This window comes from Pristis pectinata, chromosome 1 (genome assembly GCF_009764475.1).
Source record: "Pristis pectinata isolate sPriPec2 chromosome 1, sPriPec2.1.pri, whole genome shotgun sequence".
Classification (NCBI taxonomy): Eukaryota; Metazoa; Chordata; class Chondrichthyes; order Rhinopristiformes; family Pristidae; genus Pristis; species Pristis pectinata.
In genome coordinates, this window is record NC_067405.1 from 25,270,911 (window position 1) to 25,291,659 (window position 20,749).

Sequence of the window (20,749 nt, forward strand, 5' to 3'; positions counted from 1 at the left end):
GTTACAGAAAGCATTAATTTCTGAATGTCAACCGAATATGGTATCACTGGCATGCAGTAAGACAAACTGAAAACAGTCATGGCAGAGTTGAAAGTTTTGGATATGGTCCCAAAAGCTGGAGGTGACTCTGTGACTTCAGAAGTTACAGAAGACGGTGTGTATGGTACCTCCAAAGAGTCAGACTGGAGGGTCAGGTTGCGAATGATGTGAAACCTGAGACACAAAAAAAAGGGAGCCTCAAGAGGCAACTAAAGGAGAGATTATTATGACTGGATTCAAAATATCCAATAATGTAGCAATTGCAACTTAATGAACAACTTGAACATCACGTTGCATATGTGAGTTTTATGTGAATAGCTTCATGTGAACAGGCATTTCCAAGATGGTGGTCAAGAATATTTAATATGCTGTATTCACAGTTATGATGGCAATTATTTTGAAGCAAGATTTGAAGAACTCAATTTATCAGTAGAGTTGCATGAGATCTCTCTGGATATGTGGTCCACTAAGATTATCACTGTCTGAAGTAAATATTGCAGAGATGTCAAGTGCAGCTTGTAGTGAAGAGTTCAATGAATGAAGAGACAGCAAAATCCAATGAATTTATAATTGGGTTGAATTTACAGCTGTGTATTGCTGTAAATAGTTAATTTATTGTCTATTTGTATGTATGTAAATTGTTATTCTTTGTGTTTATTGTTTTGTATTAAAGGGGAAAGAATTGTACTGTAGATGCGATTGTACTGTATGCCTTGAAGGACTGACTGCACCACATGGTAGGATTTTTGATACACAGTTGCAGTAGTTACAGTTACTGCTGTAAGTTTATAATTTCTGCCCTGCTAAAGGATGGATAGATAGAACTATTCCTGTTTTGCTTAGGTTATCCTAATTTGATTGGAGAATAGATGGATAAATTTCTCTTTCTGAAAGAATCTCAACTGCATGCTTATGTTATGCATTTATCCTTAAACTGAGATCCGCATAGGAATAAACAAATAGCAATTATACAAGACACGAACAATCTGTCCCTAATAAGTGCAAAAAATAATTGGCAAGTAAAAAATTTACAATTGGGAACATGTGTAACTGCAGCCAGTCCTACCAGAATTAAAGTAACATATTAAGCATGTGTTTAGCATGTTATCAGATTATCCCAGCCTTGTTCTCTCAAGAGTCAGCAATGTGCAACTATTCATTGTGGTTGACAGCTATCTTATTTTAATAGATGGCTAAAATTGACATGGTTACAGTAGGTGAAGCACAAGGATCATTCAAGAGCAGTATGATCAATAAGCCATAATAAATATTTAAGTGAATTGGCATTTGCCTGATCAGATCAGTCCCAGGCATTTATTGTGCAACTGAATTTGTGAATATATTCTTTGCATGAAGGTTTGCAATAACTACTATTATAACTAACTTATTCAATTCAGAATTGCAGTTCTGTTGCGTGCAGCTTCCTTATTTTTGTTAAATAGTCACAGAGTACAGAAATTGGCCCTTTGGCCTACCAGGTCCATGCCGATCATCAGATACCTCTCCATAATAATCCCATTTACCAGCATTTGATCCGTGGCTTTCAATGCCTTGGTGATTCAAGTGCCCATCCAGGTGGTACTTGAATGTAGCATGAATCTCTACCTCCGACTTCTCATCAGGCAATGCATTCTTGATTACAACCACACTCTGGATGACCAAATTATTCCTCAATTCCACTGTAAACCTCCTGTCCCTTATCTTAAACCCGTACCTTCTGGATTTATACACCTTACTATGGGGAGAGGTATTTTAAAATGTACCCTATCTATGCCCTCGTAACTTTGTATACCTCAATTGGTTTCACTGCTCGTCCCACTCCAGCTTCCTCTGCTCCAAGGAAAACAAACTCATCTTATTCAGTCTCTGCCCAAAACTGAAACAGTCAGTGGATCATGTGACATCTGAGGAAAGAGGAACATTGTTAATGTTTCGGGTTGAACACCCTTCTCCTTTTCCACACATGCTACTTGATCTGCTGAGTATTCTCAGTATTTTCTGTTTTTATTTTGTTTGTGTCTGACTTCTTGATGCAACAAAATTGCTCAGATGTTTCAACATGCACTATTTCATTATTTTAGGTAACTACTTGGGAATTATAGCAAATACTGGACAAGATTATTAGCACTAGCATTTCATCGGAACCCTCCTACTGTATAATTGATAGAGCATATATAACCTGCACTGATTAGAGAGTTGAAGAGTGCATATTGTGAAACTAAATCAACATAAAGAATGCTTAGTTAACCACTGCTAATTCATCGTAACCCTATGTACGTTTTTAATGTTTTATTATGTGTAATGTAAGAGACAGCATAATCCAAATCTCATCTCATTATTCATAATGATCAATCATATATAATAATAGCAATAATCTGTCTTCCTAACTGCAGGCCAACTGGGCTTTTGCAGCAACTTTATGTAAAAATTATGACTGTATTGGCACCCAATGTTCTGCATTCTTTTCATTATAATTATGACAATTATTGTGTTAAAATATATAATTTTTTTCCTCCGCAATAGGTACTAGACACTTGGAATTTACATGTCCTGTAAATCATTTTGACTGCATTGGTGCGAGAAGATGTATTCACATGAGCAAACTCTGCAATGGCATAAATGACTGTATGGATGGGCTTGATGAAGGATATCATTGTCGAGGTAAGGACCGCAGCAAAATCCTGTTGTACCTTTTCAGAGCAAATTTTGTACCTGACTGGTGTAATCAAGCATGCTTAAACAAATGAATTTAAGATCCTGTGCATTTACTTCACTCAGACCCAAGAGCAGAGGCTGCAATTTGAAATCCACAAAGTCATTTACAATCAAACTCGAGCACACTCTTGAGTCTTTCACCAGTTGCTCTTCAGATCTGTTTCTGCTGATAAAAAATTCCTTAAGTATAATGATAGGAAACGCAAGAGGATACTTTTGATGTCAGGGGATCAGTAAAATTCATTCTTCCTGCCAAACACTGGAAAGATTTGAGCCCTTGATTTAAACTTGTTGCAGTGTTTAAAATTAGCAGACCACAACACAGTTTTGGTCTCCCAATGGTTTTATTAAAGCGGCTCATTTAAGATGCTCAAGAGCTTTGAAAAGCAAGAAAAATAAAATGCAGGTACAGGAAACCCTGAAAAAGAAGACAGAAATTGCGAGGATTCTCAGCAGGTCAGGCAACATTTATGGAGAGAAATAGAGACTTAACATTTCAGGTCAATGGCCCTTTGGAACTGCAAAAGTGAGAAAATAAATGTGCTTTAAACTGTAGAAAGAGGGAGGGGCAGGAGAACAAAGAAAATGTCTGCAGGGGTGGAGCCTGAGATTATCTGGGCAATTTAACTCTTGTTGGTGCCATCCAAGGGATGGAATATGTCTGAAAGAGAGAACAGTTAGAAAGGGAAAGAAAAAAAAATCAACTCTACTGGAATTGTGAGAAGCCAAACCCAGCAGCTGCTCAATATCTGAAGTAATATGTTTATTATTTCAAAAATAAACTTTATTGATAATACAAAATATATATGAAGGAAGAAACAGTGAAAAAACAAAACCTTAATATTCATGGTTGTTATATTTCAGTGGTGTAAACTTTAAACCAAAACAAACAAACATAGCTGCATTGCCCCTCGTGGCTCCCTGAGATGATGCCCCTTTCATTGTTTGAGGGGCCTCCCCACCCAACTCTGCACCTCCATGTGCGGTAACGGAAGGAGCCAAGACCATGGTCCTTCCCCACAGAGCCTTAGTACTGATTGCACTGAGTTTCAGTGTGTCCCTCAGCATGTACTCCTGCAGCCTGGACGGTGCCTGTCTGCAGCATTCCCTTATGCTGCACTAGAAGACCAACAGGTTTCGGGCAGACCAAAGGGTGTTCTTCACCGAGTTGATGACCTTCCAGCAGCACATGATGTCTGTCTTGGTGCATATCCCCGGGAACAGCCCGTAGATCAGAGAGTCCTCTGTTACACAGCAGCTAGGGATGAACCGGGACACAGACCATTGCATCCATCCCTACACCCTCTTAGCAAATGCAAAGCGGTGGGTGATTGTTTCTTCCCCACTGCAGCTGTCCCGAGGGCAGCACACATTGGGGGTGATATGTTGTCTGTAGAGGAAAGCTCTGACTGGGATGGCACCTCTCACTGCCAGGCAAGTGAGGTCTTGGTGCTTGTTGGTCAGATCTGGTGATGAGGCATTCTGCCATATGGTTTGGATCATTTGCTCAGGGAACAAACCCACATAATCCATAGTGTCCCTGTTCCGCGCTGTCTGCAGTACATTCTGCGTTGACCACTGCCTGATGGACTTGTGGTCAAAGGTGTTTTCTTGGAAAAACTCTTCCACAAAGGACAGGTAGTACAGCAACATCCAGCTGACTGGGGCATTGCATGGTAGAGGGGCCTGGCCTATCTTCCACAACACCAGGGACAGGCAGAACCTTAAAACGTAATGACACTTGGTACCCACGTACGTGGAGTCCACAAGCCGCCTGATACAGCCACACACAAAGGTGGTCATCCGGATGAGGACAACGTCGGGTAGACTTTTGCCCCCATTCTCAGGGGACTTGTGCATAGTGACCCATCAGACTCACTACATCTTGGACCCCCGGATGATAAAAGAAAATGTTGAAAATACTCAGAGGATCAGGTAACATTTGTGGAGACAAAAACTGATAGATGTTCCTGCCAAATGACCTTGCATCAGAACTGGCTAATTCTGACACAAATGTCTGGAAGAAAAATCGTTTAATATTGAACCCCAAGGCTTGCAATGTCCCCAGATGGAAAATGAAGTAGTTGGAGTTGGTTTGTTATTGTCACTTGTACCGAGATACAGTGAAAAACTTCTCTTGCATACTGTTCATACAGATCAATTCATTACACGGTGCATTGAGGTAGTGCAGGGTAAAACAATACAGAATGCAGAGTAAAGTGTCACAGCTACAGAGAAAGTGCAGTGCAGATAGACAATAAGGTGCAAGGACATAACAAGGTAGATTGTGAGGTCAAGAGTCCATTTTATCCTGCTATTCAATAAGTTTATAACAGCAGGATAGACATTGGGCTTTATTGGATTAGGCTAGGAGCCTAAAGGCAGAGAGGGAGTAGGATGGAGAATTTACATGACAGGCAACTGAAAGCTCAGTGACACCCACTTTGCATTTGGTTTCTCCATTGCAGAGAACACCGCACTAGGAACTCTGAATGCAGTACACGGAAATTGAAGAAGTGCATGTAAATTGCTCCTTCACCTGGAAGAGCAGCTGTCACAGACCTCAGCCCTTTCATCTCTGAGATTTATTCCACACACTTGTTTTTTTTCCACTTTTCCAATTCTAATTAAGGGTAATTAATCTGAAACTTTGATTTTGTTTCTCTGTCTCGGGAATGTTGCCCACATGCTGAGTATCCCCAGTAGTTTCAACTTTTTGTTTCAGATTCTTCAGGCCAGTGGCTTTTGATGATTCCTCTTGTGAGGGCCCTGTGGCTGCTGGAACAATCTGGTCCAGTTAACTTGTTGGCATATTGGCAGATATTGTTTGTAGAAGCGATGATAAAAGAGCAGTCTGAGTTAGGAAGACACCCAAGAATTGTAGTACTACTGCCATTCCTGTCGAGCTAGGGCCTGTTTCTTCTGCTTATCTGAAGAAGTCAAGGAACTCCTTGAAGGACCTTATTATTTGGTACATCTTTCTGTACAAACTGGACTGATGCTACTCCAAGCTGGAACTTGGAGTTGGCAAGGCAATACTAAAGAGACAAAGCCTGTAACAGATTGCTTTTATTGAACCTCATGTTACATATCTGTAGATAACTATACCATCTAAGGCAGCTCTGTACCCTCTCTCATGCAACTAAATCCTTCCTGTAGTATGGCAACCAGAACTGCATATAGTACGCCAGCTGTTGCTTAAATAGGTTGGAAGCAAAATATTCTTCACATTCAGCCACAATAACTCATAACAATGCTTGTGTGGGAGAATCAGTTTTGTTTCATGATCATGCTTTCAGAAATTATTTCCTCAGTACCCATCTTAGCAGACCTGTGTGGGACCTCAGCTTTTGAAGAAATCTCTGAAGAACATTAATCATATTGATAATGTTTGGGCCTCACGTTGCAATGTCATGGGGTCTTCCTATTCATTAATATCAATATTTCAAGCCAAAAAAAACTTATTTAATGCCTTTTGTATCCTCAGTATGTCCAAAATCTTTGAAACCTTTACAGCATATTGTTATGTAGGAAGATGGAGGAGTCAATTTTCACATGTTTCTCCAAATAGCAAAGGAGATTAATGCCTGGAATTATTTATCTAGTGGTGTTGATTGAATGATAACTTACCTCTCTATTTTGAATGGTTGAAGCAGATAAATAGAAGCTTGGGTTGCCATTTATTTCAGAGCTGTACATCCAACAATGCAGCATACCAAAACCCTTATGTGCTCAGCACCTTGAGTGAGGTAAGACTTACTGAGCTGAATCACATTTGACCTGACCCATGCTTTGCATTCACCTCCCATGTGATGCCTGTGGCCGGGATCTCCTGGTTATGACCACATTCAGTGTATTGGACCACTTGGCTCAGTACGGAATTGCTGCTGGATTCAGATGAGTTCAGTGATGCAGCAGATCTGATCTGGTGTCATCTTGCCTCCAGGGCATTCAGTATTTCTGTGCTGCAATGCATATGCTCAAATGACCCGAACATGCTGAGATGTGCACTGCAGCTAGCTGACAGTGCTCTATGGAACTGTCAGATAGCTGTCCATGCAATCTGGCTATTATGATTCAGTGATGACAGTGCTGACAACTCCACTTTCCAAATTCAACACAATATATCCTGACGTGTCCTTCCCGGTTGCCAATCAGTGACCTGAGCACAAACTGCACTCAAAACAATGCAATTGTACGTCACTAAACATAAAATCCTGTGTAAAGCCATGCAAGTGGACAACATTTTGGCAGCAGTTAAAAACTAAAACTAAAAATATTCCTTGATATATTTAAGAGAAGAAACTTAGTGCTATTAGCTCATCATGGAAAACAAAACTGTCTGTCAGCTGATATGTTTTTTAAAATACAGAGAGAAAATTATTTACCAATTTCATTGCTCACCTGTCAATCCAGTTAAAAGATTAAATGGAGATCTCAAAGCTCTTTAGTATACTTGTATTTCACATAATCTTAATTTTAAGAGCCCCTCAAGGACCCACAAATAAACACCTAGCAAGCATTTTTCCACGTATGGCATAAACAGTCACTACAAATGGATCAAGGGTGAAGCTCAACTTTGGCTGAAGCCATATTCAGTGCAAGAGAAGATTATTATTGTTGTTAATGGCCTAACATTTAAGCCTGAGGACATTGCTGTGGAGGTTCTTCAAACAGTACCTGAGGCCCAATCATATCTAACTGCTTCACCAATGACCTTTCCTTCACTATAAAGTGAGATGAATGCACCATACAAATGTCAGCCAATGACCATCTCCAACAAGAGAGAAGCTCACTTCTCCTTGACATTCAATATACGACAACCAAATGAGATCTTCAATATCCTGGAGAGGTACCATTGAACAGAACCTCTACATAACCCCATAGCTGCAAGAGATCAGTTTTGGTATCCTGTGGTGAGTGGCTCACCTCCTGATTCTCTAAAGCCTTTCCACCATCTGCAAGCACAATTCAGGCATTAAATGGAATACTCTCCACTTGCTACTATGAATATAGTTCCAGAAATTCCCAAGAATCATTATACCATCTACCATACAACAGTTTGCTTGATTAACATCCTATCCACCACCCTTAACATTCTCCCTTTCTAATACTGGCACATTGTCGTTGCAGTCTTTATGACTTAGAGAATGCACTATTGTAATTTGCTTTCAAAAGCAACAACCTCTACCATCTAAAAAGACAATGGCTGTAGATGCATTCCATCACCAAGGTATTCTGGGTCAAAATCTTGGGTCTCCCCACAACAGCATTGTGTAGGCACCTTCACCACAAAAACAGCAGCAATTCACGACTTCTCACCACTGCAATTAGGCAATAATAATGGCTTTAGACAATGATAATAGCAGATTCAGTGAATGAATAGTACAAGTATCTTTACGGTTTGTAATATTTTGTGATGACGTTGAAGATTGTGAAGTAATTGTGCTAAAAACCAGCAGAGCTTAATGTCCTTTGAAGATGCATATGAAACTTTCTTAATATGTTTGAAGTCATCCTTTCACAAGTCGTCTGGTAAAAATGTAATATCAGCCGAATACTGAGATTATACACAGAGCAGTCTCTGCAAACATGAAGCCTTTTTCCAAGAAGGCTGCAATAAGGTCAATGATTTTCCTCATGCTGTTTCTGCTGAGGTACGTGATAAGCATCGTTTTACTTGGGATTTCCATTTCAGCAGCAGTAAAGGAAAAACACTTTAATGTTTTCTTTGGCTGCAAGCTTAGTGACTTGCATGGTTTCATAGCATTGGTTTATAGGAACTTTTGTACAAGCCAAAACCAAATGGCTGTCCCAGCCTCTGACAAATGCTTCTCCTTGATTTATCTTTTTTTTCCAGTCTCAACATTTAGAGCCTTTTGGCAAATTTAAGGAGGAAAGTTGAGGCTGTTCATGATGGTGTTACCTCCCAATATATTTTGAGCTGTTTACACAAATCAGGCTCTTGTGAACAGAATCTTGACCACCTGCAGGAAATAAGTGGGGTAGCAGAAATGCTGTCGTGAAAACTTGATCTTTCAGTATAGGCAGGAAACATCATACAGATCAACCATACCCGTGTAACGTAAAATTATTTTTAAGGATAATTTAGTCATGGCCAGTAATAGAGATCTTCCCCTGCACCAAAAGATACCATAAACTGCACAGTGTTAGTTCATGATAATAACCTTTATTTATGACATCATCCATTAGAAACCTTACCCAGTACATATACATAACAAGATGGATAATGGACTGGCACTCGGTTGCACATCTTTAGCATCCAGACTGGCTCAATAATGGGTTGAAAAGTGGGATAAATGGGATAGCTTCTGAAAATGGACATGAAGATCACAGTACTTGTGCAACTCATACCTCTTCAATGCAACATGGGCACCAGGTAATTTAATGCTAATTATATTGACCCATAAGACCATTATCCTTGATGCTTATTGGCTGGAGATACTCACCAGATCAGGTAGCACCTGTACAGAGAGAAACAGTTAACACTTCAGCTTGATGATCTTTCATCAGAAGTGTTCTAATGAGTAATCATGGGCCTGAAAGTTTAGCTCTGCTGCTCTCTCCACAGATGCTACCTAACCTGATAAGTCTTTTCCAGGATTGTTTGATTTATTTCAACTTTCTAGAATCTGCAGTATTTTGCATTGGGACTATTGTTAGTTGGCCGGACATGTTAGCAGAAAGCCACTGAGTGGTTAATACTAGTTAAACCTGCCCTGAGCTGCTTAAAGCTAGACGAGACCTCGTGAGATGAGGTGCATTGTATTTGGATTGTGCATTCTGAAACTGATCAGGGAAACTGTGAAGTATGCTGCATATGGGAGAGACACGTTCCACAACATCAGATATATCAGTGAAAGCCTTGATGAGAAGGAGGAAAGGACAAGTGATAGACTGTAACAGCTAAAGTCTGGGAGGTCTATTTATAAGGCAAATGAGAGCAGACAACATCAGTGGTCACTGACAGGAAACAAGCCCCAGGGAGCTCGATGCAGTGGATTAGAACATCATTGATCTCACACTCATGATCAGGGTCCATGGACACATCTGCAAATCCCTTATCCTACCACTTGTCTCAAATACCATGAGCTTTACCGAGTTCCTAAAACAAGCCTCACTCAGCCAACAACAACCTTTCTGCTTCGGGACTCGTATCTAACATTCACAAGTTCACCACATCCTCACCTGCTTAGCACTCAGCAAGCCTCATGTCCACATCTCACAGCTTAAATGTACTGCCAAGCTATTCAACCATGGCAACCGCAGCACATTCCATAACACTCAGTGGCAAAAGATAACATATCTTTATTAGTCACATGTACATTGAAACACGCAGTGAAATACATCTTTTTGCGCAGTGTTCTGGGGGCAGCCCGCAAGTGTCACCACACTTCTGGTGCCAATGTAGCATGCCTACAACTTCCTAACCTGTACGTCTTTGGAACGTGGGAGGAAACCAGAGCACCCGGAGGAAACCCACACAGACACAGGGAGAATGTACAAATTCCTTACAGGCAGTGGCCGGATTTAAACCCGGGTCACTGATGCTGTAAAGCGTTACGCTAACCGCTACACTACCGTACCTACCCTTTTTTTTCCTCTCTTTCCTCTCTCATGCAAGTAATGCAGTACAGGCTGTCCCCAGGTAACAAACAGATTCTGTTTTTACAGACATCCAGAAGTCAATTCTGTCGCTAAGTCGAAAAATTAACAAAAATCACTTGATATGGTAACCATGCCTCCACAGTATTGTAATGAATGGTATTGAAAGAGACTGATAAGAAAGAACAATCATGAAAAGTGGAGAGTAAAAGAAAACCAGTTCTGCCATTCATAGGAAAAAATGTATGTACATACATCAGACTTTTGTATTCAATAATATTGTGGGAGTTTGTTCACAGGTGTCTGCTAGTCAGACATTCCTAACCTTGGGATGGCCTGTACACAGTTACAGTACAACAGCAACTAATTAGACTGAGGAAGGGGGAATGACGTTGATCTTCACTGGTATTCCCACAGTTAATGTCATGGCTGAATATGAGACTGAAACAATTAACGATGGTGGTGTCTGCCTGCATAACCCTCATTCCTATATCTTCTCTCCTCAGCCTTCTAATACAAACAGCAGATGGTGTAAGCATTCACATCCCTCTTTGTCCTCAAGCCTTTCCCAGAAGTTTACCCTTGTACCTTTTTATTAATGATGCCCAAGAGTTACAACTCACCACAAAAAGAAGAACAGGACGATAGCAATGAGAACATCTGATTCGTCTGATTTTATACTTAAAAACCAGATCAGCAACTTAGACTTCAGAGGAAAATATAGAGAGGACATCTATGTGTGTTAAGTCCTCAAGCATGAGAGTAGAGAGAAGTATGATGCATGTGCCAAGTCACTGGGAGCAGAGGTTGCAAGTGTCTTTTGCTGCAGTGAATATGAACAATGAATGGTCTGATGCGTTCATAATCATGGAAATAAGGAGAAATTACCAGCAACCCAGAACATTGTTCTGCACTGGACTTGGAGCATATTAGTCCTAATGTGCAAATAATGACCAATTCTCACATTTGTGGATCCAACTATAATGCAAAATCTGAAGGCCGAGATCATGTTTTAATGCAGCATCTGCAGCAATCAGTCAAGAATCAGATTCATTCATTGGCAGCTTCCTCACAGTTGGGTGCAATTGTCTCCCAAAGAATGTTTTACTTGTGTCCGAGGAAAGCTGAAGAAGACCATTTGGTATTAGCAGAGTCTGCTGCAAATTGGACAGATATTTCCAAATGGGATGACCGGCTGTTGATTTAGTCCATGTTGTTTCTCCAATCAACATCTTGGCACTGCCTTGTATCCTAGACTGCTGCCATCAAGGGGTTTGACAGTTTCACAGCAGTGCAGTAATCTATCCTCTAACACATAATCAGGTTTTCTGAGGTGTTGTTCCAGGCATATTCCAGTGGCACCATAGTGCACATACCTATTGCCCAAGCTCAGGGTAACAACGTTTGTGATCCAACCATTCCATCTTATTTTTACCCGTCAGCCGGAAGTCAGACTAGTCTGTTGCCACTCTAAAGTTGGGACTTCTTGGCTCAAAGACACCTCCCAAGGCCATCTGCTGTTGCCTTTGCTAAAAGTCTCCAGTTTTCACTGGCCATCCTGCAGCCACCAGAGAAGTATTGTGAAACAGTGCAAGGGCAGCCAAAAGCACAAGGAAGACCAACACTATGCAAAGTAAAAAGTTGTCCAGTTGATTATTCACTGGAACATTTGAAAGCTTTAAAAGTTTTATTTTGTGAGGTCTTTATTTTTAATTTTTGGCGAGGTGCAGGCTCCAATGCTCAGTGGTCGAGTAAGATGTGGATCTGCTTGTAAATGAGGAATTTATGTTGTGGTTGTGCATTGTACTCAGATGGGTTCCTCCAGACAGTCCAGGCAAAGCAGAGCTGTATGAATGCCTTCTCGCTTGTGCAATACCAGTTAGCACATTGTAAAATGTTTCAAATATCTCTGGGATTTGCCTGAAAGAAGACTGTGCAGGCTAAAGCCAGAGATATTTGAAACATTTCATAGTCATGGACATCCTGATAGCCACCAGCAAAATGGACTGTGCCAAGTGTGCATGAATGCTGTGTATGCCATTTTGTACCTCCAAAGGGTGCCGGAGACTTGTATAGTTTTTGTTTGGTCAGCAGGTGCTCAGATCTAATACAAAGCAAATCTAAACATGTAGCTTCCTTTTAATCATCCCAGTGTCCTGGCCAAAAATGAAATAAAGAAAAGACAACTTTCCAGGAATTAAAAAGGAAGCAGATTAATCATCTGATTAATAGCTTGTGATTGCATGATTCAAGATTTTTCAACTGATATTATAGTCTGAAATGAAATGAGCCAAGTGCAGCATATTCCTTTTCTGAATGCCATACTGTAGCTGGCATTCCATTGAGCAATTGGCAGATAAAAATATAAAACAGTCACGCATCAAGGCAAATGAGCTTAAAGAACTGACAGATGACTGGTTACATGATCCTTTGGTCTGGTGCCAAGCATTTAATCACTTGAATTACTAGACAGCGCTATATTTTACATGGTAAAGGTAATGGACACATTCATGAGAGATGGGTTACTGAGCAATTAGTTTTAAAAAGTCCCCGAACAAACTGAGCAACTACAATAAATATTTGAGTTAAGTGTTATTTCATTTGAAGATTGTGAGAGCTAAATGTTGTGTGCTCTCGGTGATGCAATTAAATTATTCTACTTTAACGCTACATTCACAAGAAATTCATGAGGTAACAAAATTTGACTCACCATGGTTCCCATAAGGTAGTAGTTGCCAGGATTGTTAAACTGGGGCCTATAAACTACTGCCAACCACAATAAAGTGAGAGCAGACCATGCACAAAGAAGCAAAAGTGCAATAAATTTGAAGAGCAAAATATTCCAGTGACGACTTAGCACTGATGGTAGCTTTCATAGGCAATGGAAAGACGTGCTTGGATGTGATCATTTATTTTGTTAATGTGTTAAATCATATGTTCCATGGTGTGCTGGAAACATGGAGGGTGGTCTCCTTTCTTTTTAAGTTTAATTACCTAGCAAACTAGACAGCCATCCATTATTTTGATTGGGCTTCCTGGTTTACTATTACCTCATGTGAAATGAGCAACAGATTCAGTACTTGCAACTGTTCAAATTTCTTTACGATGGTAGCAGAAGTCAATTACAGCATACTTCACAAACTCAATGATACATCAAGATCAGAAAGTACACTCATTCTTAACCACTGTAAAACTTTAACATCTAAAATTGACTTTTTTTTGTTCTAATTGTTTTCTTTCTTGTAAAAATTGGGTTTAATTTATGTTTAATTTATGTTTTTCTTGTGTTTGCTGCTTATATGATGCTAGATGCCTGTGATGTTGCTGTGCATATATGTACTTTTGCATATGACAATAAACTCAACTTTGACTTTGATCTTCAGCATCTCCAACTTAGTAAGTATGCCAAAATGTTTCATGAGCAATAACAGATCCAATGTGACACCAAGCCATATCAGAATCAGATTTATTATCATTGACTTATATGATGTGAAATGTGTTGTTTTTGTAGCAGCAGTACAATGCAAAAACATAAAAATTACTATAAATTACAGAATTATATAGTGTAAATGTTCATGGACCATTCAGAAATCTGATGGCGGAGGGGAAGAAGCTGATACTGAATCATTAGGTGTAGGTCTTCAGGCTCCTAAACCTCCTCCCCGATGGTAGTAATGAGAAGAGAGCATGTCCTGGATGGTGCGAGTCCTTAGTGATGGATGCCACCTTCTTGAGGCACCACCTTCTTGAGGCGCCACCTCTTGAGGATGCCCCCGATGGTAGAGAGATTTGTGCCTGTAATGGACCTGGCTGAGTCTACAACCCTCTGCAACCTCTTGTGATCCTGTGCATTGGAGGCTCCATACCAGGTTGTGATGCAACCCTCCTCAAACTCTAACAAAGTAGAGCCACTGGCGTGCCTTCTTCATGATTGCATCAATGTGTTGGGCCCAGGATAGATCCTCCGAGATGTTGATACCCAGGAACTTGAAGCTGCTCACCTTTTTCACTGCTGACCCCTCAATGAGGACTGGTGTGTGTTCTCCCGACTTCCCCTCCCTGAAGTCCACAAACAGTTCCTTGATCTTGCTGACACTGAGTGTGAGGTTGTTGTTGTGATATCACTCAACCAGCTGATCTATCTCACCCCTGTGCTCCACCTCATCATCATCGGCGATTCTACCAACGACAATGGTGCCATCAGCGAATTTATAGATGGTGTTTGATCTGTGCTTAGCCACAGTTATGAGTGTAGAGAGAGTAGAGCAGTGGGCTAAGCACACATCTTTGAGGTGTGCCTATGTTGATTTATCAACGGGAGGAGGAGGTGATCACTCTTATTAAAGAGAGGATTTTTGAGAGGCTGTCAAAGGAGGTCAGAGCTGGAGGGAGTTCCAGTGTTTAGGACTCAGACATCTGAGAGCAAAGCTGTTAATTGTGGAGTGAGACAAACTGGGAATGGACATGATACAAGAATTAGAATAATGTGGAATTTTCATGCATTTGTATGGATGAAAGACATCATGGACATTAAAAGGCATAAGGCTACAGAGGGAAATGAAAACAAGGATGACCATTTTAAATTGACATCAGAACACACAGGAATGATGAAGCAATAACCCTTCAGGTTTTTCTTTGGCTTTTTTTTTTGGCTACCTGAGCATCGGGCTAGAGTTTTGGTTTACAGATTCATTTGAAGCCATTCAACCCATCATGCCTGTACCATCTTTTGCAAAGATCTATCAAATTAGTCCCACTTGCCTCTTTCTCTTCAATCAGCAAATTCAAGCATTTATCCAAATCCCTTTTGAAAATTACTATTGAATCTGTTTCCATCTTCCTTTCAGACACTGTACTCCAGATCATAACAATTTCCTGAATTAAAAAAACACAGTGTTTCCATTTAGGTTCTTATGAAAATTCCCTTAAATCTCTCTCCAAAGGTGACTGACTCATCCACCAGTTCAGTTTATTCCTCTGTTACACTGTCAAAGGCCCACAATATTTTTAACATTTCCATTAAATTTCCTTACATTATTTCTAATCTAAAGTGAATGGTTTCAACTTCTCTCATCTTTCCATTCAACTCAAGTTACTTATCTTTTGACCCTCACCAGTTTTTATCAATGCACCATAGAAAGCATCCAATCTGGATGCATCACAGCTTGGTATGGCAACTGCTCTGCCCGAAACTGCAAGAAACTGCAAGAAACTGCAGAGAGTTGTGGACACAGCTCAGCACATCATGGAAACCAGCCTCCCCTCCATGAACTCTCTCTGTACTTCTCGCTGCCTCAGTAAAGCAGCCAGCATAATCAATGACCCCACACACGGCCAACATTCTCTTTCTTCCCCCCGCACCCCCCCCCCCCACCATCAGGCAGAGAGCACGTACCACCAGGCTCAAGGACAGCTCCTATCCTACTGTCATAAGACTATTGAATGGTGCCATAGTACGATAAGATGGACCCCTGACCTCACAGTCTACCTCGTTGTGGCCTTGTACCTTATTGTCTGCCTACATTGCACTTTCTCTGTAATCTGTAACACTTTATTCTGCATTCTGTTATTGTTTACCAACTTTTGGCTCATTCCCTCTAGGCCCTCTCTGGAGCCTATTATAGCACCTGCCATTTTTTCTCATATTCTTTTGGGTCATTCTTCCCTCAATTTCTCCTCTGTATTCAGTATTCAGCATCACTATCTATTGCATGCACATCTGACATTTATTAAAAGATCCTTTTCTTGTTTCATTGTAATCTCTACATCCCTAGTCATTCACAGAGTTCCAGTTGTGGAAACTTTTCCTTTCCCTTCATAGGGATGTGTCCAAGCCTATAATTAAAGAGAAATAAAAAGAGAGGAAGACCTACAATTATAATGCACCTTTTATGACCATTGGATATCCCAAAGCAGTTTATTGCCAATTTAGTACTTCTGAAGTATCAAGCTGAAAATTTGCATGTCTTTGAATATTGCAAGCGTAATACATCAAAGAAGCTACCTAAGACATTCTAACTAAGTCAATTACTAGAATTCACACTTCCACTGCTGAAGGACAAATTATATTTTAAAATTTAAATAATTTATCACAGTTTGCTTTTCCAATTACTTGCCAAGTTAAAAATGTAGTTTCCAATAATTTATTTCCTAACTATCAGCTTGAATTAAGTATTGTAAACTTCATTAACGTTAGACATGTCCTTGTTTCTTAAAGCATGTGGATTTATTTTGCTTAAACAAGCTCTTTTTAAATACGAACATGTCATGGGCTTTCCGAAAATATACTATAAACAACTTCCAGGTATTAGGGTGAAAATTCTGACTTGTAAAACTACCCCTTATGCTCATCACGGATGGGATGAAAAACTCATCTGTCAGCTGACAGAATATCAAGTGAAGTGAGTTTGTATGCTTCCTACTGAATGCAAAATCACACAGAGAAAATTGCTCACAATTTAACATAATTCAGTACACTCGGAAGAGAAAACAATCATGCTGCTACAGTAGTCAGGATAGATATTTTTCTGGGGCTGAACTGCAGCAAATTTTTAAAGTGCCGTGAGCACTTATCATACATCTAACTATTTGAGGGTAAATATATTAGGTGCTATAAAAATACAAATTTTATTTCAACATTCTTCTACTTGTTCAGTACAAGTTGCATCAAAGATTATTTCCTTAAATTAGAAGTGTCAGTAACATTTTAGAATAATTGCTAATAATGAATTGCAATATCATAAATTAATAAATATGAAATTATAATTGGTTGTTGTAGGTTGGAGAGTTGCTTTTCATAGAAAGTATAGAAATATTTAAATTAGTACCCTCCAAGATCAATTATTACAGGAAATCATGCACAATATGACAAAGTTAATTGTACCGGCAGACTTGGATGTTAAATCTGACTAGCATTTAATGACACAGAGTTTTATTTTGCTTGCTCCTATGATGTGGATGATAACAGAAAGGCTATGTCAACAGATACTCTGAGAAGAAACATGTTCTCTTTGAACCATTACATTAGGTAGGGATTTCAAGCAACTGAGAATGAAGGGCATTGACTGCCCCGTTTTCTACTTGAGGGGAAGTTTGAAGATGGTGTTTCTACGAAATTGTTGATCTTGTCTTCTGTGATGATAGAAGACTCAGCTGGTGCTGCTACCTCCAGGGATCCTGGTTTGATCCTAACCTTGAGTGCCATCTGTGTGGAGTTTTCATATTCTCCGTAGACTGTGTTGGGTTCCATCAGGTGCTCTAGTTTCCTCCCACATCCCAATGATGTACTGGTAGGTTAATTGGCTACTGTAAGTTACTCTTTAGCCTTGGTAAGTGGTGAAGAAAGAATAACATGGGAGTTTATGGGCATGTGAGAGAAAATAAGTTGCAGGAGTGCAGGAAATAAGGAATATGAGATTAGGAACGATGAGATTGTTTTGTTTGGAGCAGGCATAGACCCAATGGGCCATATGTCTCCTGCTGTGAGATAATAAATAAGAATTACTGTCAAATTAGATTGCTGAATCACTGCCGTATTAACAGGGAACTGTATTTATGTGTATTATAATATATTTATAATATAATATATATATTACATACTGTAAATGTAACGTGTACTGCAATGCCGTTGTCCTGGTGATTGAGGGAGTTGTATTGGTTTCAGTGGATGAGTGCTAGATCAGGTCAACTGGGTTGTTCTGGACATTTTCAAGCCTCTCAGGTTCTGTTGTTGCTATAACTGTCTAGGTGAGGGGTGTGTGCTCCTGAACTGTAGATCACCCAAATGTTTGAAACAGTCAGGACATCAGCCATTTCTCAGAGGTAGACCAGTCTCTGCCCTGTCCTTGTAACAACATAAAAATGTAAGATGTTGACCAGAAGTTGGTCAAATGACTATCGAGCCTCCCTTTCTATCAGCCCTCCCCCAAACCTTCATCTACTTCAATTCCACATATCCCCTGGTTCCTAAAGCTTAGCAATTTCAATCTTGAAGGTACTCAGTGAGTGCACAGCCTTCTGAATGGAGAATTTCAATGATTCATCACCACTATTGAGAGAAATAATATCCCATCATAAATGGTCAATCTCTTGACCATTTGTCACCAGTGAAAACAATATCTACCCTGTCAAATCCCCTGAAAAACTTTTCAGTTTCAATGAGTTTATCTTTGTTCTTCTAATTTTTTTCCTACTTGATCCTTCTTCCTAACACAGCTTTTTCCTCATGAGGGTTCTATTTGTCATGATGTGGCTCATTCACTAATGTTTATAATTATGGTCACTTTAAAGATGTTAATAGAAAAGAACTGTGTTGGAAAGAGTCTTCAAGAGTCTGAGTGTAGATGTCCAGCTAAATATAACCATTAATTTGTACTTATCTGGCATGAATAAATCTATTATAATCTAAATATTGTCCATTATTTAATGTAGGCTGCTGAGTTTGTTTCATTTAGTAGGGGATTTGAGAATGGAGCTGAATATTGTGCAGTTGCCAATGAGCAACTGATATTCCTGGTCTTACGTTGGTTTGAAATTTATTGACGAAGCCAAGGACTCATGCAGAGAATTCTCCAATAAAGTCATGACCACAGTGATTGTGTCTAAATATTACGTATGTCTTCCTTTCCTGTCAGATATAATTCTAAACAGTTTAAACTTTTTTTCTCGTGATTCACTTTAATTTTGATTTTGATGACAGTCCATTACTCAGTTAAATACTGCCTTAAGTTTCAGCATAGTTATAGTGATTTTAATTAGGTAGTATAATTCAAATTATGTATGTGGATCACTTTTAATGAATTGCCCCTCTTTTAAAGCTGGTGGCTTTGAGTCAGGTGAAAGACAAACAACAATTAGTTAGAAATACTATTATACTGAATGGCATTAGTGTGTTTAACCACAATGTTGCACATTATCCCACTGTATCAAGGTTCACTAGCAATTGAGGCCCAAGATCTTGGTCACCCTCTGCTGCACATTTTCAGACTTGAGAATATGTCGCCCTGGTCTTCCCCTCTCACTTCAGGCTCAGGAGGTTGGCCACAGGAACAATTCGACCTGTGGAGAGAGTCAGATGGTAGAGTGTGGGTTGTGCCTGCATATGACCTACCTCCAATCACTTGCAGCTCTCCTGCTCTCTGGCCAGTATGTAATTTCAGATTGATAACAGAAAAGATTAGGGAACAAGACTGTTTTTGAAGTTGGGAAGAGAGAGTGAAGCAGTGCAGAGCTTGATATGAGGATGCAGGAGTTAATCGCAGCAATTGGTGAAGGGTAAGGTGTGGATTATGGAACATAGAACAAGTACAGTACAGGACAGGCCCTTTGGCCTATGATGATGTGCCGAACTAATTAAATTAGTTATCAAATGCCCAACTAAACTAATCCCTTCTGCCGAGTCAATGTCTATATCCCTCCATTTCCTGCACATTCATGTGCCTACCTCAGAGATTTTTGAATGCCTTTATTGTACTTGCCTCCAGCACCACACCTGGCAGCTCATTCCAGGCACCCACCACTCTCTGTGTGTAAAAAAAAGTTTGCCCTGCATATCTCCTTCGAACTTACTGCCTCTCACCTTAAATGCATGCCCTGTGGTATTAGACATTTCAATCCTGGGAAAAAGATACTGGCTATCTATCTATGCCTCTCATAATCTCATAAACCTCTACCAGATCTCCCTTCAGCCTCTACCACTCCAGTGAAAACAACCCAAGTTTGTTCAGCCTCTCATTATAGCACTCTAATCTATGCAGCATTCTGTTAAACCTCTCCTGAACCCTCTCCAAAGCCTCCACATCCTTCCTGTAATGGAGTGACCAGAATTGAATGCAAAAACCAGATGCAGCCTAACTAGACTTTTATAAAGCTGCAACATAACTTCCTGACTCTTGAACTCAATTCCTCTACTAATAAAGGCAACCATGCCATATACCTTCTTTACCACCCTGTGTTGCCACTTTCAGGGAGCTATGGACTTGGACCCCAAGATCTCTCTGCACATCAACATTGTGAAAGGTCTTGCCATTAACAATGTACTGTGCCTGTACATTTGATCTCCCAAAGTGCAACACTTCATGTCTGGCTGAGTTAAACTCCATCTGCCATTTCTCCACCCATATCTGCAACTGATATATATCCCGTGGTATCCTTTAGAAGTCTTCTATGTTATCCACAACACCACCAATCTTCGTATCATCTGCAAACTTACTAACCCACCCATCTACATTTTCATCCAGGTCACTTATATATATTACACACAGCAGAGGTTCCAGTATGGATCCCTGATGAACACCACTAGTTACAGACCTCCAGGCAGATCAACCACTACCTTCTATCTTCTGTGGGCAAGCCAATTCTGAATCCAAAT

At 40.0% G+C, this 20,749-nt stretch overlaps 1 protein-coding gene across 1 annotated transcript in view; it reads left to right on the forward strand.

Moving 5' to 3' along the window:
• Positions 1 to 20,749, forward strand: part of LOC127583300 (low-density lipoprotein receptor-related protein 1-like) — a 1,307,163-nt gene that overhangs the window by 407,876 nt on the left and 878,538 nt on the right. Inside the window, exon 3 of the mRNA XM_052039177.1 lies at positions 2,563 to 2,700. Within this exon, the coding sequence (XP_051895137.1) occupies positions 2,563 to 2,700 (138 nt within the window). The remainder of the gene's footprint in view (positions 1 to 2,562; positions 2,701 to 20,749) is intronic.